Genomic DNA, 26,101 nt, shown 5'->3' with positions numbered 1-26,101 from the left:
AATCTTTTGTATTTAAAATATTAGTAGGGATAGATATATTACTTATACCCATTTCCAAAGGATACAATAGGGGATGCAGGTTTATTTGTTAAAATGCAAAAAAAAACTATGGGTTTTGTACCTACATAATATTTATCATCATGCAACAACCCTTAGAAACCGAGATAACGACTTAATAGCGCAGATAGACGACGCGACGCGGTGGGTACGCATCCAAAGTCCATGTGCCTAGTTGAATAAAGAAATAATTGACTTTGACTTTGACTTTGGTCGGAGTGCATTGTGTAGAACACTTATTCTAAGAAAGTTTGTTTGGGACAATAACAGAAATGGCGAGTCACGCAAAACCAATCTTCATTTTCCTACAACAAAAAATGAAGTTAATGATGATTAAGAACCTTAAGTTTTTTGCGGTTATTTTTGTCTGTTAACCGCTCACCCGCTCACTCGCTCAGTGCGGAAACACCTCTGTTTAATTGGCGTTACACTCTTTCGCATCACATTCCTATAGCCATATGTACGTGAACCTAAGAAGAAGGTCGTGCGCGGCGCGATATACACGTATCGCTCTTATATCGTAATTATTATTTAAAACGTCAAGTTTTAGGTATACTGAATTTCTATCGTATGCGTGATATTTATGTGGAATGACGTCATTTCACGTATCCGGGAACTGATTTCTGAGTGAGCGATCTCACTTGGACATCAATATATAACTTGGCTGTGCCGTTAAAAGTGCAAAAGTATTAAAAAAGTGAACCAATAATAGTCAAAGAAAAAGTGTCAAATAGTATAGAAGTCGAGCAGCTTTTCATCGAATTTTGCTATAATGTGGACATACCGGACAGAAGCACCCAATTTTTTCCTTTAGATTGTATATGTTAAGAACAAGTTCCTACAACATATTGGATTTTATAGCGGCGAGTTTTAAATTGTAGGACCCGATCATAATAAATGTAGTCATTTTTAGATGCCACTTCTGTCGAGCATAAATCTCTGAGCTCAACTAAAGTGACAAAACTAAAAATAACTGTCTGTCCTTTTTCAGGGGAATGTGTAAAGAGTGAAAAAGACACCATTATTTGAATACTTGCCGATGTAGATTAAGACTTTTGTGTACAAGGCAATCAGTAGTTATGATGCTAAATGTTTTAGGATAAGATTGCACATTTAGCTGTTTAGCGTGACTTCATCCGTGTTTGTTTTGTTTTTTAACCCCGCGGGGCGATTGTTCGCCCAGCCTTAAAGTATCCAGTGTCCTTTTCCAATCCTCAAATCTCGATGCAAAATTTCGTCAAGATTAGATATTACTTTAAGCAGTGCGTTCATTACAAATATGAGAGTGTATGTTTATCTGTCAGCCATGTTCGGCTCAGCGTCGGCGGTGCAGTGGTAAATGTTTCCTGCGGGATTAGAAAAATAGTATTTGTTACCTGGCATGCCAACATTACCGACTCCCGTGATTTTTATTGATAGTTTAGTTGTGTATTATATCCGTTTATATGATTACCCTATGTCAGTGCTAAATTTATTCAGGGGTTCAGAAGAACCTTTGATGCTTCTGTCAGGTGCGTCCACATTTCTCAAAATAGATTTAGTACCTAAGTGTTTGTGGTTGTTTGGGATTATAGTTACTTATCTTACGCCAAAAGATCAATACTAAAATAAAGACTCAAAGTTATGTTAAGTTTGAAAAAAATATTACAATACAAAGATGACAGCAGTTCACAAATAAGTGTGCTTTTATCATTCGTGTTTTGGTCGGTACGCTGTTATATTTCTAAATTAATGTTGCTTTTTGTCGTCGACTTTCGGTACAGAGCGTAGCGTCCCAAGATTTGCAATAAGAAAGTTAACATTGCTGGACACGTAACCTACATTTTTAATGATAACATATCCTAATACTTAGTATATGCCTAATTAAAAAACACAGAGAAACTTCTTAATTATTTGCCATTTTATCTAAGCACCTTTTAGACAGTTCTAAACCTTAAAGACTTTTTGACGACCTCCGTAAACACTGTGGTCTTATATGCTATGCGGAGGTTCCGGGTTCGATTCTCGGTAGGAGAATTTGGAAATTTATAACATAAAATAAATAAAATTCATTTATTTCAACCGACTTGGATTATAAACGGTTAGTAAAATACAAAGTAAACTGTTAGTAAACTTAGCCTAAGGAAATAGTTTATATAAAACCCTTCCGGCCCGATTGGAAAGCACGTGTTCCAAGCAGCAATGGCGCAGGCACAGGTATAAGTTATGAATTCTTTATGGTCTGGTCTAGTGAGAGACTTCGGCCGCGGTTGGTTTCCACCTTGCCGACAAATACGTGCCACCAAGCGATTAAGCATAGAAACTGATAAGACGTATATACATAGGTTTAATATAACTGCCGCACCCCCAACAGGTTAGCCCGCTACCATTTTAGACCGTATTAACTCCGATAGTTAGAATTTAAAAAAAAAGTGGCAATGAAGCAAATAGTGTTATTTGTGTGTGTTGCGCTGATGACACTGGAGAGTGACAGTCAGGTGTGGATGCCAGTAGGCAGCCCCATACTCAGTGCGTATCCCTGTAAGAACACGAAGGACATCTTAGTGTGGTTCGAGCCTGGCCTACCATCGAAGGACAATAACCGTTACTATGTGTATATAAACAAGAATTTTCCCATGGACAGCGTTACCAGAGTGTTCTTTGATTCAGAAGTTAACATCACTTTTACGGTCAGATCGGTAAGTTAATTCTTTGTTGTTATCTTAAATCTATGTTATTGCGAATCCTGTAGAACGTTTAGAAGTTAAGCGGATTTTGATCGAATTTTGATAATAAGGCATACCAAGGTTAACCTACCAACTACCGGTAACTACCGGTGCGAGTAAGCATCATGGGACCCCAACGTCCATCGGTACTCAGAGTTATGTGCTTCGCCTATTGTCACTTTAGGTTCGCGACTCTTTGAGCTACGTCGGTGAATCTGGTTCTCTGACGGATCTTCTCAATCCTGATTTGATCACCTCGAGATACTCCAAGCATAGCTCGGTCGTTAAGTGACCGTTAGCCTTCTTATGAGATCCATACTTAGCGACTGTTTAGTATGCAACCATTTAATTAAAAGTAATTAATTCAGGACCAAAAGAAGTTTCAAAGATATTCCCTCGCTGGCGACAGTATCGAGCTCCGCTTCTTCGTGCAACACGTGGGGCTCGGCTTTACGGTGAAGGGGCCGGTGCCGGGCCTCACACCCTACATCACTGGGCTCACCATAAACGACGTGCAATATTGCGATGACCCCGACGTGGTGAGAATGTCGTGAATTCCTTTTATATCTACTATAATTTTTTTTAAAAGTAATAATTGATGGACCAAATTAATTGATTACCATCAGGTGATCAGCTTGGTGCCGTGGAAAATCATGGCTTATAAACAGAGCAACTCTTCGCTAAGCATGCAGCGTCCGTAGGTGTTAAGCCTCACCTACGCTCTGACCAGAACGCAGCTAGTGGCATGCATAGAGGGTATGCACAGGGAATGCAGATGATATAAAATCAAGAAAATCTCCAGTACGAGTTATGAATAAAGCTCAATGCTTTCAAAATTTTCTACTATTGTAAACTAACTGTACTTTTTCGGCAATGTTTAGTCTATGTTATAAGATTGTTATTATATATGTATTACGTTACTTCCATGTAATGACTGTTTTTGCCAAATAAAAAATATACTTAAGGGTGGGTTTTTTATAACTCTTGCTCAATGCCAGTGGCGTGCATAGAGGGTATGCACAGGGAATGCAGATGATATAAAATCAAGAAAATCTCTGCTCCGAGTTATATACATATAAGGATAGGCATGGTAAGAGTTAATAAAAGCCTATCCTTAAGTATTTATGACTCGTATTGGAGGTTTTCTTCATTTTATAACATCTGCATACAAAAAGCTCTACCAATTCTAACTACAAATTTATAGACTGACTAGCAGCGTGAACCTTTAGTTCTCAACTCTCTCAATAAGGGAGGAGGTCTGTGTTAAACAGTGGTACCTGAATATATTTATAATACAAACATTGGCTATCTGTGATTTTAAAACAACTAACGCTAAGCGATTTAGCGTGGTACGATGTTGCGTAGAAACCAATTAGGTTTAATATAACTGCCATACCCCTTACAGATTAGCCCGTTAAAACCTCACAAAAATCTTTCACCTCCACAAATTTTGGTACCTATTTGAGTAGGCTAATTTCCGACAAAAGTGAGCAACCGAAATTAAAGTGACTTTCACCAGTTTAAGGAGGATGAATACATAACAGATAAGCAGCAATGCAACCATACAGTTATTTTGTGCCAGCTCGAATTGACATAAAGATTATTCTTGATTGAGGATAAGAAAAGGAAGACTGGCCGCAAGCTGCACACGACCGTGGAATTGGGAACTTCCTTGAAAAGACCTTTATCGAGCAGTGGACGTCCATTGGTTGATATGAAGATGATGGAGACGAAAGATTCTTAATAACAGCACAGTTCTTCATAAACCACCATATGAGTGACTTAGAGGTTTGTTGCTGATGATGGGGATAAATTAATTTGGGTTTCCAGGGTTTCCTGCACGAGTACGCCGCGGAAGCAGGGAACGCGCCCACGGATTGCGGGAGACAGAAAGTAGGCCACACCGAGCTGATCGTGAGCGGAGCCTCCACCAAGCCCGGTGACTGGCCTTGGCATGCAGCCTTGTACACAAACCGAGGCACGACTTCTAAATATATATGTGGAGGCACCCTTATTACTAAAAACTTCGTCCTAACAGGTGAGTGACGTTTTTTACGACTGGAACAAGGTCTTCTCATCCATCATAGTCAGCCTATCATATGCCCCAATGCTGACAACAGATCTCTTCCTCCAATGCGGGTTGACACAAGTTATTGATAATACTAGGAACTAATTGAATCAACTCAATCTACTCAAAGTAAATTTTCAAACTCCGAACTAAGAATTTCTTGTGCAGAAAAATTCGAGTGATCTGATGTCAAACGTGCTGCCACTGCAGGATAACCGAGGCAGGACGGATAACCTATTAATTTATTATGTGGACAGATAACATATTAAATTATTCGTTGATACAAAACTTCTAGCACCGACTACAGTACATTGAAGTTCCTTTAGTATAAAAAAAAAATGAATTCCTAATATATTGTCACAAGACTAAATGTCTGGTTGTCAACCAGCTTATTCTTGCTGTCTTCACGAGTGATACTGAAACGTGGACTCTTCTCTTTTCGTGGAAACGGACCGATCCACTTTAAAGCTTTGGAAAAACTTCTATCGCTCTGATAGAAGTTTTTCCAAAGGATAAAATCCGAAATGAAGAGATCTGCAGGAGAACCAAGGTAACAAATCCTCATAAAGCTTAAATAGCAATGAGCAGGTTGCTTGTGGTAGTGGATGGTGGTCGTTGGACCCGTAAAGTCATGAAGTGGAGATCTCGGGCAAGCAAGCGTAGTGTGGGACACCCTCAGTGGCGTGCATAGAGGGTATGCACAGGGTACGCTTATGATATAAAATTAAGAAAATTTACGTATGTACGAGTTATTAAAACTTAAGGGTAGGCTTTTATAACTCTTACAATGCATATCCTTTAGTTTTTATATTTCGTATTGGAGATTTTCTTCCCTGTTGCAACGAGTCTACCCTACTCGCTAAATAAACAATATTTAATTTTAGTAACCAAATTCGATCAAACCTGGCCCAATAATTAAGTTTAGAGACGTACTAAAACATGGCTTTATAAAATAAATACATTTGAACAGTTTAATTTTTCATACTTATATGCATTAGGCCCGTCTCGCCCTGCGACTACTATAAGGGGCAATGCGATCGGACGCTCAGTACTTCGGAGCCGGTGTGTTAGTATAGTGTCCATATGAAATGCGGATTATATGTAAAGGCATTGTGGAGGCAAACGTTTGAGAGAAGTGCTCCTGATAATTTGAACTCTTAAAGAAGTGAAATACGGAAATTACGATTTAGGAATAAATCGTTTTTCTGTTTACGTAGTGTTGTGAACGGAGTGTTATTTGTAATAAAGCGATACTTTTTGCGATTAATTGTTAAGTTAGAGTACGTGCAGATACCCAAATGCAGAACACACTGCTTTAAGGTCCACTCCGGTGTCCGACTTGTTTCTAGTCCGAGCTCGGGTAGGAGCCCACCGTTGCACTGCGTGTGATGGGGCTCGAAACTACCGTTATTTCAATAAGAGATAATGGAACCATACATACTTCTTTCTGTACTTAGAGGAAAGAGTTACGCATAGTGCATGCCTGGAGTAGGGACATTAAGTTGAATATGCTATGATGTATTGAATGATGAGGTGAAGGAGACATGATGTTGTTAATGGGATCTAGTGGTTATCTAGATCCTATTTATATGCCATTTAAGGAAATCTAGTCTTGTGAACTCGTTGCTTGTGATGCTCTAAAAGTCTTGAGATATTATGGGACAACAAGTTTGGGTCTTGGTTTCTGGATGATCATGTGCCAGTTTTATTTAAGAAAGTATGAAACCTTACGGAGGGATCTTTGATGGACCCAGTTGGTTTAGTTAAACTGTGTATACCCTCTATGCACGCCACTGGACACCCTTCAGAATGACGGAATGACGACAAAGAGAGTGACGAAGAAGGTCAGCAGTGGACCTTCGCATGCTATTCGTGACGATGATGATGATCAGTATTGCTCTCTTCCACAGCTGCTCACTGCGCCTCCTCTTCGGGAACGTCATTTTCGCCAGAGGTCTTAAGCGTGGTACTTGGAAAGTATAACTTGAAGGGTGGAGACAGAGAATCCGAAGAAAGGAAAGTAGGTATAACAAATACGCAGCACACATATACAAAAATCAACATCAAATAAAATTCCGGTTTGATCTATCGTCTTCAAAGGCTTCCAACGTGCTCCGCAGCATATTTAGTCGGGTAAAGTGGTTGTGAAAGTCGTCTTGTATAGCTAACCACCTAAAATTTTAAATCTTAAAAAGCTCTTCCAAAAGCAGTAGGTTAATTATTTCATTTGTCATTTGTCAATTCGTCGTTTGATATGCCCTCCCGCTCTGTTTATTGATTTAAAATGTCACTACTGAAATTTTTCGTAAGTTCTATGTGTCGTATGATGTACTTATTCCCTTAAACAAAGTCTATCGAAAAGAGATAATAGATATAAGCGTAAACAAACTTTGACGTTATCTATGTGGATGAGAAGACAAACAGATACTAATTTGTCGTTCTCTCTAGTACGCAAATAATGTCAAAGTTTGCTTACACTACGCTTACACATTAATTATCTCTCTTCGTTGGCCTTTGTTTTATTAGTTTCGTGGCTTTAATGGGCGAAGATTCGAGTCTTTGTTCTGTGTGAAAAGGAATATTAAAAATAGTAAACGTACAGAAATGTCGAAAAACAATTTTATCTTCTCAGCATCCGAGAAGGCTGCTGCTGCCTTATATCTTTTAACTTGGTTAAATACTATTAATTTTTCTAATATTTGTTTCTTAATGACTGAAATCTTTAAATAAATAAGAGTAATACTTGATTAAAGAAATGAATTTATTTCTTAACCTAGTAATACTCGCTTTTAAAGGTTTTATCTATACACTAGCTGACCCGCGCAACTTCGTCTGCACCGAATCGGTTATTAGAGGTTTAATATCTTAAAAAAACCTAGAAACGAATTGCAGCGCTACCGCTGCAGTCCAAACTATGTTATTCGCGGCCGGGCAACCCGCTGTTTTTTTTATTGCTTTCTGCGTTTCTATACCCGTCGCAACTTCTAAGCGATAGTTTCAATTTGAATAATTTTAAAAGGAATTTGCAAGTATATAATCAAAATGACCATTTATAAAACTATTTATTTGGATAAGGATTAATATCATGATAGGAATGTCAACGACAGGATAGGATGACATCTTACGATGATACCCGTGTTTTAAAAGAAAAATTATAAAAAAGCAGTTATCGTGACTTAACCATAACAGTTAGCCTTGCGGATTTTTTTGTAGATATTTTTATTTATCATCAGTCATTTTTTTATTGCAATCATCAATATTATTTGGCGGCGTACGCCAGTAAAACTATAAGTCAGTATGACATATTTGGAAAACATCGTTATTTTTTAGTCAATTTACAGAAAACCATAGTAAAATATACACTAAAACCATTCATCCATATTTACATCCATCCATCAATACATCCATCCTCACAAACTTTCGCATTTATAATATCAGTATATCTGTGAAGTGTTATGTCCTTTATCTCCGACAATATTTATGAGATAATTAACATTAGACAAAACATGCTCGTTAGTATACACTTTCAAATAATAAAAGAATTATTAAAATTAGTTCAAATTTAACGGAGCTATGAAATAAAACTGATAAATTTTCATCCCGTTTCCGGGAGGAAACTTATTGTTTATCGGGATAAAAAGTATCCTATATGTAGACCCGGGAGTCTTATTTTAATTCGTCTAGTAGTTTTCGCGTGATGCCTGGACAGACAGACAGACAAACAGACAAAAATTAAATAAAAATCTGTTTTGAACTCAGTATCGATTATCAAGCATTCCCCGGTCAAAATTTTCTAAATATATTTAATGTACAGAAATCTTCCAGTTACAGTTTTATTATAAGTAAAGATAGTTTGTTTCGCGATACAACGCAGCTAAATATTATCGCAGCCGGTTATAAGCTGTGTACTAATTGACACAAGATAGTCGGGATCGTTGTTTCTACCGTCTTATTAAGTACAAGTGCAACTCTAGGCAACGATTTATTGATGCATATTGCGAATTTATATTCAAAATTCAAAAATTCAAAATTCATTTATTTCAAGTAGGCCTAATATAAGCACTTTTGAAACGTCAAGTCTGTCTGTTTTTAGTGATTCTACCACCGGTTCGGAAGGCAGATTCTACCGAGAAGAAGCCGGCAAGAAACTCAGCAGTTGCTCTTTTCCAACATCAACAATTTACATTTAGCATTTTAACATTCATTTTTCTATCTTGTGAGAGCTGAAAGCGGAGCCGGATGCTTCCAAGCAACCTTGTCATTAAAAAATTCATCAATTGTGTAGTAACCTCGCTGTAATAAATGTGTTTTGACAAATTCTTTAAACTTGTGCATTGGCAGGTCCAAAATCACCAATCATAATATAAAATCATATTATAAAAGCGTATACTCAATCCCACAAATGATCCCTGTACCTTACGCAGACGATATGCAGATGACACTAATTTATGACCATTTCTTGTAAGTCGACTGTTTATGTCCACTTTTTGTTTATAAAGACTAATATGTTGTCTTACAAATACTATATTGTTATAAATATATTGTGAAGCTACAGTAAGTATGCCTATTTCTTTAAACTTCTCACGGAGGGATTCGCGTGATTTAAGTTTATATATTGACCGTACAGCTCTTTTCTGCAATATAAATATAGTTTCGATATCAGCTGCTTTACCCCATAACAAGATTCCATAGGACATAACACTATGAAAGTACGCAAAATAAACTAGCCTAGCTATTTCAACGTCAGTAATCTGTCTAATTTTTCTGACTGCGTAGGCAGCCGAGCTTAGTTTACCCGCTAGTGAATCTATATGGGCACCCCACTGTAGCTTATTATCCAAGGTCACGCCCAGAAAAACTGTGGTAGTCTCTATTTTTAGTGATTCACCATTTACCATTATATTTTTATCAATTTTCTTTACATTTGGTAAGATAAATTCGACACACTTTGTTTTTTTTGCATTTAAAAGTAAGTTGTTAACTGTAAACCAGTGCGACACATGCGACATAACACGGTTTACTTCGTCAGATATTGGATATACAAGTATTTATTTTACATCATTGAAGGGTAAAATTTCAAAATGTACTATGTTTAATTCTACACTAGCTATTGCCCGCGGCTTCGTCTGCGTTTGATTTTGTTAATTCATGTGGCATTAAATTGGACTACATTAGACACATATTATAACCTCAATAGTACAAAAATAATTATTTAAATCGGTTATAATTTTTCGGAGTTATGGTGCTAAATCGTCAAACACTTTCATCCCCTCTCCTAAAGGAACCGAGCTTAATGTCGGATAAAACGTATTCTATATTACTTCTAACACTTCCAAGAATATGTGTACAAAGTTTCATGATGATCGGTTAAGTAGTTTTTGCGTGAAAGCGTAACAAACAAACTTACATTGACATTTATAATATTAGTAGGGATTTTAATATTTTTCTTCACTTGTTGTCAATGGCAAATAATGGTTCTCCCACTTGTTTACAATATTAGTCCCACTTTTTAAAATATTATAAAAATAAATATCCACCTACTCAAGAATTTTGTTTTCGATATTTTCCATTTGGATTACAGAGTTTATTAACTTGGCACAGTTTGCCAAATTGAATTATTTCAATTCAATTGTTTTAAATGTATGAACATACTTATATGAAAAGCAAGTAATGATACTTTGATTGTTAGGTGCTTTTTATTTATTATTAATTTTACCGTGGTAAAAAACTTAATTATGATTTGAATCTTTATTGCAATAAATATATTTTTATCGTTTTATTTCATGATCAAAATGTCATGAAAAAAAATTGTCAATGTTTTATCATTTATCTGTCTCATTTTGTTAGTATGGACTAAGCAATAACTCTTCAATTGTGGAATTTAATTGATGTGTTTCTCAGTATCAGTCAACTTGCAGTCCATTACTGTTTTCCAGGTGCATAGAATAATCATTCACGAGCAATATGAATATAGGAAGTTGTCCAACGACATAGCCCTGCTTAAGCTGAGGAACGAGGTGCCCTTCACCGATTACATACAGCCAGCATGCCTGTGGTCCAGAAGATCCAGTGAATTACTGAGGAATGCTACCAGATCAGTCTCTATTATGGGCACCGTAAGTGAACCATTTTTTTTTTTGTACTTTCGGGTAATATACGCTGAACCCTTACTAATTCTCATGTAATGTGTTATTACTTAACTTATTAATAATAATGCCTATACACCTATAATTGATTATTGTAACGGCAAAAGACATAATTTGTAATTCTAACACATTTTTTTATTTTTATGAATGTTGTTACATTTCATTGCTGGTTCCACTCGCAGGTGGTCGGCTGGGGCTTCAACAGCAACGACACGCTGTCCGAGACACTGAAGGAGGCCAGCATGCCGATGGTGTCGGAGAGCACCTGCATCAGGAGTAACCCGCTCTTCTACGGGAAGGCGCTGACCAGCAAGAAGTTCTGCGCGGGCCATCATAACGGTAACTTGGCTAGTTAGTGGCGGTATAACCCGGGCCATTAAAGAATCCAGCAGAAGCCGATGGAGACAGTTTACCAACTCGGGGTTGAGATCTCACCAGGACCACGATCTTCAGTGATGAAAGAACGACCAGAGAGAGAGAAAGAATCCTAATTCCTACTATCCTACTATGTGAAAGTGTTGATATTTGTTATTCAATCACACAAAGAAGGCTGTACGGATTTGGATGAAATTTGGCATGCATCTTTTCCATGTCGCTGGGCTACCTTTTATCCCGATTCCTTTAGTAGTTCACGAGGGAAAATGAGTTTTGACAAAACAGGTTGAAAAAAGATGGAATAGATTATTCTGGATTCCAACATAAATTAACAACCCATTTTTAATAATTCAAACGTTATTATTTCAATATGTACTTATTCTAATTAAATTAAGGAAGTCTTTATTCATGTACTCGTGTTAAAAGCTTTGATGACGGTTATAACTAGGGTTTGAACCCCGACAACTTGACATTTGTTTTCTCCATAATAGCTTGGCCAATTAATGAGATATTTTTTATTCGGTAATCTCACTTTACATACTCTTTTGTTAGCTAAACAAAAATACGGGTCTTATCTATGTGCATCGGAGATTTTTAACAGGGAATCTAAAAAGAAAAAATATACCCTCTTCCATCCCTTACATACCTTGAATAAAATCGGTTCTCAGAAGAAAACTGTTATCTAAATTGGGTACTGAGTTGATGGAGGTACGACTCTTTGACTTTTACAAAAAAGCGGTTTGAAGTTGCGGTTCGTTTAATCACGAGAAATCGGTTACGTTCTAAATCACGAAAAAGAAATCCGATCTTTTTCGTGGTTTAAATCGTAACCGAGAAAAACCCCGTGACTGTACTGTTTTTTTTTATTTTTGACACGATAAATACATTGTAAAATTCCCTATTAAATTACATCAAACAGTTATTTTCTCAAATATTGGATAGAAGCAGGCGGATTATTTTGCGGAATTCCATGATATAATATGATTAATAATTAAGCTTAATTTGCTATACTCCGCGAAAAGCAGGAGAATCTGTCTGGTGTATTTCATAATTTCTTCAATCTTTACCAAACAGATCTTTGGCAATGTACCCTCTACGCACGATACGCTCCTGGAGCATCCTCAGATGTTGACTTTGCAATGCATAATTGTTAAGTAACGAATCGTGTGTAGAGGTACGTACGTGGGTACATTGTCGAAGATAAAAAACAAAAAAATAAATACAAGTCTCCTGCATTTCGCGAATTAAGCTTAATTTTCATAAGTTATTTTCTCAGTTAATAAAAGTTGTAGATTATGAATCATGACTGATAATAAAACGGTTGGTTGATGGTTTTGTGTGTCCGCAGGAACATCAGCGTGTAATGGTGACAGTGGAGGCGGTTTTCAGGTATGACAAATATCTCTCTGAAGTATATAGTTGTCTTTTCTCTACAATTATCCCAAATGTCATTCAGCCTAAATCTGTCAAAGAGAATGAGCCGAGTGAGAGAATTGTAGGCAAATTTAGCTTTAACACACACTTTTACACTGCACTGTCATGTAAAGAAATGTGCTCTTACCAACGAATTAAGAACACGCAGAACCCTCATTCAGCCATTATTGCATGCATGATGCAGTGCATTGTGTCCAAATTCAAATTCAAAATTAAAAATTCATTTATTTCAAATAGGCCTAATTTAAGCCCTTTTTCAACACTGTATGTTTGTAGTGACTCTACCACCGGTTCGGAAGGCAGATTCTGCCGAGAAGAAGCCGGCAAGAAACTAAGCAGTTGCTCTTTTCCAACATAATTTTACAATTAAACAATCATTGTTCCATCTTGTGTGAGATGAAAGCAGAGCGGCTTGTTTCCAGGCAACCTTGTCATTAGGAAATTCATCAATAGTATAGTAACCTCGATGTATTCAATGAGTTTTTATGCATTCTTCGAACTTATGTGATGGTAAATCTAACATTACCTTCGGTATAACATGATAAAAGACTATACTCAGCCCCACGAAGGTTTTCCGCACTTTCCTTAGACGATATGCTGATATCACTAATTTATGTCCGTTTCTAGTAAGTCGATTGTTTATACAGACTTTTTTTATTTATATCAATTATACAACACGCCCGTCTCACTTCACACCCGCATATGTAACTATCTCAAGAACTTTCCCATTTTCCCCATTTTATGGTAAACTTTCAGAACATAAAAGATTAAATAGTTAAGTATTGCTAAATGGAATGAAGTGATTAAGCCAGTTCGAGAAATACTACTAAAGTGGAGTGGTTTTTGATACTTCAATACTAGTTTATTAGTATTGTTCACGGTTTCTGTATGTTCTTAATTCTGTGGCTCTTACGCGTCCTTGAAATTTCACTCTTTTCTTCTCCCATAATATATCGAATATAAATTTAAATAATAAATAGGTAGCCATGTGGTAAATGAAGCTTTTTTCCCAGGTTTTCATCCCGGACAAGGTGCAAGCCGTGCGGGGCAGGGTGACCGGGTCGTGGCACGTGCGAGGCATCGTGTCCAACACGATCGCTCGCCTCGACGCGCCCGTGTGCGACCCCTACGAGTACGTGCTCTTCACTGACGTGGACAAGTACAGGGACTGGATCGACAGCCACCTGGACGACTAGGTTTTAGCAGCATTTAATAAATAAATGTTATATACCTCACAAAACACTTTATTTAAATAATTCATCTATACAACCCATTACCGGCCCACTAAAGCACGGGGCTCCTCCCACACAGCGAGAAGGGCTAAGGGCGTAGTCCACTAAGCTGGCCCAGTGCGGACTTCACACGCATTTGGGAACATTTTAAATAATTACAAGGTTGTAAAAACTGAATCAAATGTGTTGTTAGGAAATAATGCAATGATACATAATGCATAATTATGTAATATTATAAATAAGGATGTTTTGTATCAATTAGGCTCCAAAATTACTGGACCGATTTCAACCATTTTTTTTGCCAAAAGAAAGCTAAACTATCACTAAGAAACATAGGCTATAATTTATTTTCAAAAAAATTGCAATAATGTAACCGAAGCAAAACATTTATTACCTAGCGTGCGCTGAAAAAAATATTGATGATATAATCATAATCAAAGTACCTACTCATTATTACATAAAAAAGTGCAAGAGGGAATATATAACTATCAAAGTTAAGTCGCAATAGAAGCTTTTGTGTGCTAAAATTGTGTTAGATCGACGATAGTAACAAAAGTGGGTAACGTTAGTATCGCAGTATTAATTCTTATTAAAAATTGGTTGTCTGTAAAGTCGGCTTACTGACGAAAGTTGAACGTGACAACGTCGTAAGAAAATACTGATGGTATGGTTGCATTTTTCAAAAGAAAATTTTAATTTTATTTGTTTGTTAGATATTATCGTTGCTATAAACAATTGACACCGAATTAACTTTTCACTGCACTTCATCCTTGCCGAAAACATGTAAATGTATTATTGTGTAGAAGCTGTAGGAGAGAGACAGATGTCGAACGCGGAGGCCGACTGTGCCTCTTTGTCGCTCGTTCCGCGCTCTCGCTTGCACTTCAAGCCTTGAATGGAACGCCTCAGAGCGAGGTAACGCCGCATACGTCATGTTTTTTCGTGCGTGCAGCCGGCTCCATCGAATTATAAGACGTTGTCACGTCAAAAAAAATAGTTTTATCACAGAAAACTACTTTTTAATTCATTCTTATCGGACATTTAATTTAGAAGTTATCGGGACGTTCCATCCAGAAGGACACCCAAAAATCCTGGCGTGGTTCAGGCACACGAGGCTTAAACCCTACGCTTAACCTGGCCTTATGTCCATCAATCTGAATATCTGAATCTGAATCTGTCGTACGAGGCGACTAGAGTAAAAGATACAGCACCGTCCATGCTACTGCTGCCATCTGATGCGACCAAATCGTCTGCCAAGTGTGGTGATTTTGGGCAAATTTTCCCGTTATATAAACTAACAGTCCACTGACTGGACTGTTATAGGTTACGCCAGGTTTAACCACCCGTCCATGGGAGTCACGAGGTTTGTCGGATTTTTATATAGTGGTTCTAAACCGACTAATAAAAAAAAGTTATAACAGATAGGTTATTTGAATTTATTAGAACAGAATACAAAAGTATTTGTACATTTGCTACTCATTCAACTAGCACTGAAGACTCAAGACTCTATATGGACGCACAAGAAAGGCAACCGTCACGGAGAGGTGGAGACACTGAAATGACATCCACGGCCAGTCTTAAGCGATAACGAATATATTATATATGGCTGGATAATGACACTATCTGTGATATGTGGAGGTAAAAAAATTATCAAGTTTGCACTAATTCCCACCGTTGTCATCCAAGTGACTGTCCAGCCAGTCCCCGAACTTCGCCATATCCGTGAATATAACATACTCGTCGTCTTTACATGACTCGCCCGTCTCGCTTTTTAGACCTCTTGATAGGATCCCTCTCAAGTACCAAGCGCCTGACACGTTTCCGCTGCCGTCTTGTTTCTTATCCGGATGGAAGACCTGAAAAGATTTTTACTTGGACTGGAGGCTTGGCCTCCTTCGTTACTTAACTCCAGAACAATTGAGTTTATTGGACATTGGTTATACCACACCCATAATGCCGTGCGCCGGGTTAGTTTACAGTTGTCACCAACCCACCTCCTACCGCAGGTGTCGCACGTGACCATAAAGGAATAACAGCGTAAGGCAGCGTCTTCTGCGCTACTTCTGCCATCTACTGGGAGAGGCCTTTAGTTCAGGCATTTCCTGCATGGCTTGGCGCTCATGTGGAAATAAGAGTAATATCCTTTAAATAAATGGCGGTAAATTTCTCTTATTTCTTGCTTCGGTGTTTTGACAGATCGACACGTTAATTTATAACCGATATAATCTGGGGATATCTTTTTTGTGTAGTGCCTATATGCTGGCCATACCTTATCACTGTGTTGCAGTGATAAGGTTTTGGTAAAATTACTCAGACAAGAAAAAATAAAAGAAAAAAAAAACATTTTTATGTTATTAACTGTTTGTTGTTGTTTTATATCCATCGTTCTAAGATTGGTTCACCGGTATCTACTAACAGTCGATTCATGTTCCGCGTTGCTTAAAGTAAGCCTTACCACGTAACCTCCTCCGCTATCGCCTGGGCATGGAGAAGTTCCTGCAATTGAAATCATATTCATTTGATTCTTCGGTTTTAGAAGCCGGCTCTGGGTTCTAGTCTTTTTGATTTGATTTGAAGGTAAGACCTTTTTGTGAGGAATTTTTGTTTTATGCAAAGATAATATAAACGTTGTTGGTTACTTTTGTTAATTTCCTTTTATTTCTAGATTTTAAATATTTTTTTTACCTTTATATTTGGCTTGGCATTCTGCAGATAGACATTGCATAATTTTAAAAATACCGACAACTGAACTAACTGATTTATCGCATAACAAGTCGCGTGCAACAGTATAAACGAATGGTCATGAAGAAATAGTCATAAAAAAAATCAACGACAGTATACGTTCTAGGAGTTACCATTATTTTTATAACCCGCGCAGAAGTCATTGCGGCTCAACAGTAGAGCGAAAGCCTTGTTACTCTTGATGCACGTGATGGCCGCCACCATCGGCAGGTTCACTTGTTGCAGAGTCGGTGACAGGCTGTCGTCGTCAGAGAATCCCCATCCTGCCAGCTGGAAGGCGAGAAACTATATATCAATATACCTACTTTATAGGTAATTAGCTTATCATCATCATCATCATATTAACCCATCACCGGCCCACTATAGGGCAAGGGTCTTCTCTCGCATTGAGAAGGGCTTAGGCCGCAGTCCACCACGCCGGCCCATTGCAGTTTGGTGGATTTCACAGGCCTTTGTTACGCCACATTATGGAGAACTCTCAGACATGCAAGTTTCCTTACGATGTTTTTCTTCACCGTTAAAGCAAGTGATATTTTAATTATTTAAAACGCACAGGAAGTTAGAGGAGGGTGCTGGGATCCGAACTCGGCCGACCGAAAGTGAAGCCGAAGTCCTAACTATTGAGCTATCACCGCTTGAATTAGCTTATACATTATTATAATAAAACGCTGATTAGTCATACTTAAATTATAATTATACATAGCATAGCGTTTTCCTTACTATAGCCTATGTGTTTCGCATGACAGCGAAACTGTTTGCATCTAATGATATTTATTTATCTTACAATGCTTCTATCACTTAGTCTACAATATTAGCACTTGCGCCAGTTAATCCCTTTGTCAAAAAGCCTTGCAATACTAAAAAACCTTTCCAAATAAAAGCCCTGTTTATAGGAACTTTTGAAACGTCAAGTTAGTCTGTTTGTAGTGACTCTACCACCGGTTCGGAAGGCAGATTGCAGTCGGCGAAAAACTTAACAGATTGGTATATACTCGTATATAATAAATTTTCTTTCCTTTCAGTTAAGTTTATTTATAAAAACGTGATTTTTAGTTTTTCTTGAACTACTAAGTATTTTCACTATAGCAAAATTAATCAGTTAACCATTCACCATGTTGATATTAAAATCGGCTTAAGATAATGGTTGGAAATTAATATTAACATCATTCCTAGCTTATAGATGGAAATTTTATAAATTAACTTCTAACTACTAAATCTTATCAATTTATGTATTGTCATCGATATATCTACAAAGTTTGAACGAAATCAGACCGTTTAAGAGGATCAAAATCAAGTCCAGACGAGTCGGTAACAAACATACATACAGGTGAAGCTAATATGAAGCGTGTAAAAAGAACTGAATCGCAAGTGCAGACCATGACCCTTGCACGTTTTCACGCTACATATAATGTAGTGTGAAAACGTGCAAGGGCAATTTATACTAAACTCTGTGGAACTTTGTTTATTTTTTATTTAATTATTTATCGATTTGTTATGTAAACAATTGCGATTATTTCGTTCATTTTCATAATCTGTACTTTCTATAGGATTCACTCAATATTTCCGGCAAGACGCTTTGTTTTACACAGTCACACGTATAAACGTAGTGATTTTGTCTCTATGGTCACATGAGTCACAGTTCTTTGTAATGGATATTTCTTAGGCGCGACGCACGCGATGCGTTGATTGGCGAGGCGTATCCAAGATAGCGACTGCGGTTTGTTTGTCATTCCCATCAGAATTTAACGAAGTTCTCCATAGTCCGAATTTTCTGGATATTTGTTGTCGACTCGAAATCAATATTTTTTTGTCTTGTCATTCATCTAAGGTTTCGATCGAGTCTACCGTAACCTAACCTTGATGAAATTATTAATATAGATATGACTCCTGTACCACAGGCACGCGGACTCGGGAGCTGTGAGTTGCACCGCAGTCTTCACCTTGGCAGCCAGTACACTTACAGTGCCTATTATTTCATCTTCCGCCGGTCGGTTAGCCGCAGCTGAGCCCGCGGTGCGGTGCCACAGACACACGGGCTGCACGTGAGATGTGAGCTGCACCGCTGACTTCAACTTCAGCAGAGCCAAGTCATTATATAAATTAGCGTGAAGATATCGATCGGAAATAATTATACTGTCAACCTGGAAATAAAAACCATATGCTATGTATTTTTATTTATTTTTATCACGCAAATATATGTTAGCAAATCTGCCTTTGTATGTACATTTGGTTAAAGTTAAAAAGGTATCTTTGTTCAGACTGGTCAACATTATGTATAATCTGTGGTCGGTATAAGTTGGAGTGGAATTCAAAATGACAAGAACCCATATCAAAAAGAAAAGTCATATAAAATGGCGGGAAATTTTCTTTTATATATTTGTATCACGCAGAAAGATCAATTAAAAAACACATAAACAGGAAAACAATATAATATACCCTACTTAAAAAACGTAAAATAGATACTATCATCTTTACTCAAAATATATTATTATTTTCATCACACCTGCTCGTATCGTGGACTTTATTACATCACTATCACCGTTTCTTTCGAAAAAGGTTTTATGGCTAAAAAAAGTAGGAATTTCCTTAAATGAACAAATATTTTTAAGTTCTCAGTTATGTTAAATGAACGTTAAATTTTATCAAATTATTCACAATTCATCATTCGTTTTAACTAAGAAAATGTTCCCTTTATTATATCTTTAATATAGGCTTTATGCAGCGAACGATGCTGGCTGTATATCGCTTTACTTTAGCGCGCGAAAAAAAAGCTGTCACGCCATTTTCCGTAATTCGTTTTTGTTATAGATATATATATATTACGCTTTTTGGTCTATTATTGATTATTTTTGACGGCCGACTGGCGCAGTGGGCCGCGACCCTGCTTTCTGAGTCCAAGGCCGTGGGTTCGATTCCCACAACTGGAAAATGTTTGTGTGATGAGCATAAGTGTTTTTCAGTGTCTGGGTGTTTATATGTATTTTCTAAGTATTTATTTATATATAATTCCTAAAAATATTCATCAGTCATCTTAGTACCCATAACCCAAGCTACGCTTACTTTGGGGCTAGGTGGCGATGTGTGTATTGTCGTAGTATATTTATTTATTTATTATTTATTTATTTAAAATGTCCAATTTCAATTGGAAAGTAGAGCTATAGTAGATTTTACTCCGCCGGGCATAATAATCGAGGCACAAATCGAGTAAATAACCTTTCTAACTAAAATCTATAGAGCAGCCTTCGAAACTTTTATATAATGTATAACAGCAAAAAAGGTCAGTTATTTTCTTAAAACGTACTTAGAAGTGCATCCTGTTTTTTTCCACGCAAGTGTGAAGAAAATCGTCGTATGAAATGGCACTTTACTTTTACACTCTCGTGTTTCATAGCGTCCTAATATCGCCTCGATTGTAAAATGCAATATAACAATACTTGATGCATAATTCACTAATAAATTTTAGTAAAAGCGCGGTAACGTTCCCGGGAGCTTTCATAAAAAGTTTAATACCAGCAAGGCTTGTTAGCTAAATAGCTCCGAAATTTTGCTCCTTCAACATATACTTTTAATACTAGGGATAGTAACGGTTCCAAACAAAAGTCGTGGGTGTAACCGATTTAGGTGTATATAACTAGTATATACCTAAATCGGTTAAAAAGTAGCTTCTTATCTATACAGGGTCATAGGTCTAATAATACTAGGCATGTTTCTAAATGCGAGGAGTATTTTGGCCCACGCTGACTTTGGTAGTTTGACCCGCCGGGTAAAACAAGTACTATTTATATTCCAGTACAATCAAGTGAAGCAGTGTAAGATAGAAGCGCGTTACTTAAGCTACAGTTAGGGGTATGACAGTTATATTAAACCAATACTTCTAATCGGTTACAGTGTCATTGTACCGGAACGCTAAATTGCTTGGCGGCTAGACTTCGTCGGTAGGATGGTGAGTAGCCACGACCGAACGCCAGACAGTAAGGTATCTTTTTTCAATTTAAAGTTCATTTATTCTAAGTAAGTAGGCGTACCTAAACTATATATACTATGTTTGTAGTGTTTCTACCGTAGGTTCTGATGGCAGACCATACCGAGAAGAAGCCGGCAAGAAACTCTATGGTATATAGTAAGGTTTTGGCCTCGCCTATGCCCCTATTCTAAAGCCCAAATTCAAGTAAGGAATACTCGCCAGTCCACAGTGCTGTTTCTAAGCTCTGTGCCTCTTTCTCCTCTTCATTTTTCCAGCAGTTGGTAAAATGTACCTACTTTTTTTTCTTGGGAGTTCATTTCACTGCCAATCAAATTATATCTTCCTAGCGCTGCTCTGATATTTTTCGCTGGATACGGCTGTTCCGAGCCGCGCTGCGTAACGCAGTGAGCAGCTGAGAATGGGGAAACAAAGGACAGTGGTGGTTATTCCAGTAAGCCTATAGAAAGCTAATGTCATGATTTTACATACTTAAAACTGAAGCTATGAATGGCCTAAGAATAGTCTACAGCAAACCTAGCGTAAGCCCGGTTGTTCACAATGTCGACAGTAGTGCAATCCAATTCACTAGCTATGTTCTTTGCGGTAGACAGCATTAGAATCAATAGGAACGAAAGGATCTGTACATACAGAATTGCTCCTATTTTTTATGATAGGGCGCAGCGACGTCTTCTTCTAGGTAACTTTATTAAAAACGGCTTTGTCTCAAATATTGTTGTAAATGAAGTTATTCTACATTTATACATAACATTTTCAAATATGTATTGACTATACACTGTTATTATTTCAACAAAGATTATAGGTTATTTACAGGTATATACATATTTAATGTATCTATTAATAACCTATAATAACCACTAAAGGAACTAAATAGGGGATGAATTTTGTATAAAACCATAATTTTTCAAGTTATTTCCATAAAACTTGCTATTTACAATTAACGTGGTAAAATAAATACTTAAGATTTATATAAATTCCTATTACCAATTAAAGTTATTTTTACGCACTAAATTTCGGAAATACTAGTCTGATTTTAATAATAACCCAATGTGCAATTAGTAACCCAATTTAGGAGCCCGAGGAAACGAAGTTCCTAATAGCGGAAGTGAGCGCCACTACGCGTTAGGTCAGAGTATATTGTGCAGACTATCGGAAAAAAGGTTTGCACGAATTACTTATCAGAAGATTTAGTGAAAGATGTCGTGGGGATCGGCTAGTATATAATACTTCTGTACGTGTGTCAGATTTGCCAGGTATAGTTATTAGTTATTTTGTCGAATACCGTATACCGTATACTCAGTTATGCTCTCGGCTGAAGCTCTGAATATTATTCCAAGGCAGTGAAACCGAACAGACAAACAAAAATTTTGACACACGTTGACATGTTACCTCAGTGCTACAGTGTACACGGCGTATTGTTAAGTTTAAATTCTTATTTACCTGTCAAGACAACATTTTCTGAAATAAGGGTTCCTCCGCAGAGGTATTTTAGTTTCCGGTTCTGTGAAGAGTCTTCTAACGTTTTTAACACGGCGGCATGCCACGGCCAGTCCCCAGGTTGCGAGGGCCCGTCCACTGGGAGCTGACGATCCACTTTCCGTCTTCCGCAACGGAGATCATCATTTTTAATGGACTAATAAAAGAAGGAGATCATTGATTCGAAAATCTGTGTATTTAATAAAACAGCTTAAATTTTATTAGAAATATTACAATCTCAATCAAACAAAAGTAAGAGGTTAGTTTTTTGTCGCAAGAATTATCCCTTTTCAGCGGGGGTTGTTATTTTATCGTCTCATTTTATTAAGCAACCTAAACTCAGATACCTTATGCATTAGACTGAGTTGTGGCATGCAGTTTTGCAACCTTTGAACGTAGAGCGTGGTTTTATTGAATTTGGTCTCCAAATCGAACGCAATTACTTATCATAAAAAAAACCTGTAATATCTCTTGGAAAATTTATATTACTTTGTAAATAATCTTTTGACAAATGAATGAATTACGATCTTTGCATCCGTCTAATGGTAAGTAGATATAGTTTATTTTTAATATCTGGACGTCGATAATATAAGCATCATATCAACCGATAAGCGCCCACTGCTGGACATAGGCCTTTTGTAGAGAGTTCTCAGCATAACTTTAATGGGAAGGAAAAATAACATCTGTATCTGTACCAAATTTTTCTTTGAAGACCATGTAGTCCGTGCGAGAGAGACGAAGCTCTTATTTAGAATATAACAACGACCACTCAGGTGCAGCAATGTGCGCTCAGGTTTATTACCTGGCAGGAAAAAGAAGAAAAAGGGTCAGGTAAAAATCAATGAAGCAAATGTACGTACCCAATGACACTCTCCATCCTCTGGTGGATTTTCAGTTTCGGCGTATTTGTCCAGGAAGTCCTAAAATGTTTCATTGATAAAATAGCTTCGTTAAACGAGGTCTTTGTTCATTTGTCACAGCCCCACAACTACTTAGTTAAGTACCCCACAAGAACTTAGTAGGTACCATTAAATTCGTACAATTCACATATACAGTTTATTGTAATACAACACCCACTGCAGCTATAATTATTAAGGTGTTCTGAGTATCGCATTCTCGGAATAACCGATCTTTATATATCTAGAAATTTTCATTGTTCCACGCTGCTCTGAACCTCTCTTCTATGAGCTTGTGCCCCATAGTGGGGCATTAATCTTCACAACCCATTACCGGGTCATTACAGGGCACGGGTCTCCTCCCACAATTAGAAGGGTTTAGGCCGTAGTTCACACGCCTTTGAGAACATTATGGATAACTCTCAGACATTCTGGTTTCCTCGCGGTCTTTTAATTCATCTTGGAAACAGGTGATGTTTTAATTGCTTAAAACGCACATAACTTAGAAAAGTTAGAAGTGCGTTCGAGCGTTCGAGCTGGACCCCCAAAGTAGAACAAGTTTACTATTATTGATGAATTTCTTAAGGACAAGGTTGCTTGGAAGCATCCGGCTCCGCTTTCATCTCTCACAAGATAGAAAAATGAATGTTAAAATTTCAAATGTAAATAGTTGATGTTGGAAAAGAGCAACTGCTGAGTTTTTGCTGGCTCTTCTCGGTAGAATCTGCCTTCCGAACCAGTGGTAGAGTCACTACAAACAGACAGACTTGGCTTGAAATAAATGAATTTAGAATTTTCAAGTGTAGCCGAGATCCATTATTGGTTGTGGGACATCCATAGGCTTATAATGATAATCTTACCACATTCGGCGTATCGCATTGCTCCACATCATTAATTCTAAGGCTTATCAGGTAGGGGGTGACTCCTGGCCTGGTACCCTTGACAATAAAGCTCAGACCGGCGAGTGGGTTGGCGAAACGAAGTGTGAAGCTTCCGCCATTAGTCAAAGATATCTTAGAAAATTTTTTATCGTCCTAAAACAAAAAAAAAAGTTTAAATAATACATTTTCTCATATATTCCTGTAAAATGTAATCTCTTCACATACATAGGCGACGTGTGGACACGGCAGATCAGAATACATTTGTCACCACCCCTTCTCTGCCCGCAAGTATCCTCCGTGGCGTTTTTGGGAATATAACAGAGAACGGGCAGGAGCGTCGGCTGGTGCTACTACTACCATCTACTGTGATGATTATGAGCAGACCCTCCTTGGGCGAGGCCTTAAGTCCAGCATCGACTTTTATAGGCTATTGATTGATTGATTGTCATACATTTTTATGAGGACATAACTTAAAAAAAAAAATATACGCCAGAGCTTGAAGTTGTCAGACGTTTACTTTTTACCGATTACACAAACGCTTTCGACCTAGGTCGGTAAGATACACTTATGAAAAAAATTAATAGCGAAGTATCTTGGTCCAAGATATCAGAGAATGTAGCAGAAATTATAGAAACCAAAAAACTTTAATGCAATATGTTTTGTTCCGTTTGTTGTTTTCACAATTTGTTTGGTGTGCCGCAAGCATGCTAGGAGCCATTCATATTTCTAAACTAATATTATAAATGCGAAAGTGTCGTCTAGTTTGGTTATTTCAGCTCAATTTCTAAAACAATCTGATTAATTTGGCATATATTATAACTAAGACTGACTTGTATCCTGGTGATGGACAAAGTCCTAGGGTAACGTTCGTAGAGTTTACAACTCCTTTGCTGCATTTGCAAGGATTTAAAGCTATTTCTTTGATTTTATTAATTGACAATTGGCCATTATAAGATCAAAGGTAAAGCGTATCAAAGAAAAAAAATGTATCGATCGATATGTTTTAATAGACTTAGTACTTACTTTTAGTCTCTTGACGGCCGACTGGCGTAGAGGGCAGCGACCCTGCGCTCTGAGTTCATGGCCGTGGGTTCGATTCCCATAACGCACATGATTTCCCTGTGGTGAACTTAGAAATTCCTATGTGATGAACATGAATGTTTTCAGTGTATGGGTGTTTATCTATATATTATAAGTTTATGAATATAATTCATAAAAATATTCATCAGTCATCTTAGTACCCATAACCCAAGCTACGCTTACTTTGGGGCTAGGTGGCGATGTGTGTATTGTCGAAGTATATTTATTTTTTATAATTTTAGTAAGTATATTTTATACTTACCGATCGGACCGTGATAGTGATATTAACTTCTGCATCAAACGACACTTTGGTGACACAGTTGGCGGGTATGGTTTTGCGAATGTATACATAGTAGCGGTTATTTTCCTCCGGCGGCAGGCCGGGCTCAAAGCGCACGGCTATATCGTTTGTATTCATGCATGGGTGTATAGTAATAAAAGGATCTGCTACGGGCATCCACTCCCGACTTTTACTCTCCTGTGTCATCAGGACAACATACATAAGTAACATCACTCGCTTCATGGCCGCTGTTTACTATGTACCACTATGTTAAATTTAACATAACACTAAATCTTCTCAAACCTTGTTACTAACTGGTAGTTAATTCCAAATTCAAATACAACAACTATTATTTTGAAAAAAGGGTAATATTTATATTGTTGTTTAAACAACCTCGTACGGTATTTTGTGAATACGTGTGCACAGACTGACCCTCAACTTGTCACTGCATAATATAATAAATAGTAGTTAAATAAAGGTATCTTCGTACTAGGCGATTGGAAAGTTTAAAAATTTAAACTGATACATATAACATGTGTTTCGAGTACGTACTCGTGCTGCTGTCAATAAATGTAAGTAACGAGATAAGACCCATTTGTGATTTTTCATTTGACCCTAGTCGATAGCTATAGGTATGAGTATTACAATAACCGACTCTGGTTATTGTAATTAGGCATGGACCGCTTTATCAGCTATGATATTTTGTAAACCATAAATAATTAAAGTTATTATGGTTCCACTCATACC

At 37.3% G+C, this 26,101-nt stretch overlaps 2 protein-coding genes across 4 annotated transcripts; one reads left to right on the top strand and one right to left on the bottom strand.

Annotated features, from left to right (window-relative positions):
• The first annotated feature begins 527 nt into the window (after window positions 1–527).
• LOC120625309 (chymotrypsin-like elastase family member 2A) lies at window positions 528–14,019 on the top strand. Of its 3 annotated transcripts, none has more exons than XM_039892335.1 (9): window positions 528–607; window positions 2,411–2,735; window positions 3,131–3,301; window positions 4,593–4,800; window positions 6,741–6,850; window positions 10,767–10,946; window positions 11,159–11,315; window positions 12,700–12,740; window positions 13,799–14,019. In XM_039892335.1, exons 2-9 carry the CDS (start codon window positions 2,475–2,477, stop codon window positions 13,979–13,981), a joined length of 1,311 nt encoding a protein of 436 aa, XP_039748269.1. In that variant the 5' UTR covers window positions 528–607; window positions 2,411–2,474; the 3' UTR covers window positions 13,982–14,019. The 3 variants fall into 3 exon arrangements, with proteins under 3 accessions (XP_039748269.1, XP_039748270.1, XP_039748271.1); XM_039892336.1 differs by having other exon boundaries at window positions 558–577; XM_039892337.1 differs by lacking the exon at window positions 528–607 and having other exon boundaries at window positions 2,161–2,735.
• Window positions 14,020–15,567: 1,548 nt separating this feature from the next.
• LOC120625244 (limulus clotting factor C-like) lies at window positions 15,568–25,767 on the bottom strand. Its single transcript, XM_039892248.1, has 9 exons — window positions 25,337–25,767; window positions 23,974–24,147; window positions 23,078–23,137; window positions 22,182–22,374; window positions 21,020–21,135; window positions 18,721–18,900; window positions 16,873–17,029; window positions 16,473–16,513; window positions 15,568–15,873 (listed from the first exon to the last, which is right to left on the bottom strand). Exons 1-9 carry the CDS (start codon window positions 25,595–25,597, stop codon window positions 15,679–15,681), a joined length of 1,377 nt encoding a protein of 458 aa, XP_039748182.1. The 5' UTR covers window positions 25,598–25,767; the 3' UTR covers window positions 15,568–15,678.
• Between the last annotated feature and the right edge of the window lie 334 nt (window positions 25,768–26,101).

The sequence above is a fragment of the Pararge aegeria genome, chromosome 7 (assembly GCF_905163445.1).
Source record: "Pararge aegeria chromosome 7, ilParAegt1.1, whole genome shotgun sequence".
In the NCBI taxonomy this organism is placed as follows: Eukaryota; Metazoa; Arthropoda; class Insecta; order Lepidoptera; family Nymphalidae; genus Pararge; species Pararge aegeria.
This window is presented reverse-complemented; position numbering and strand designations above follow the sequence as displayed.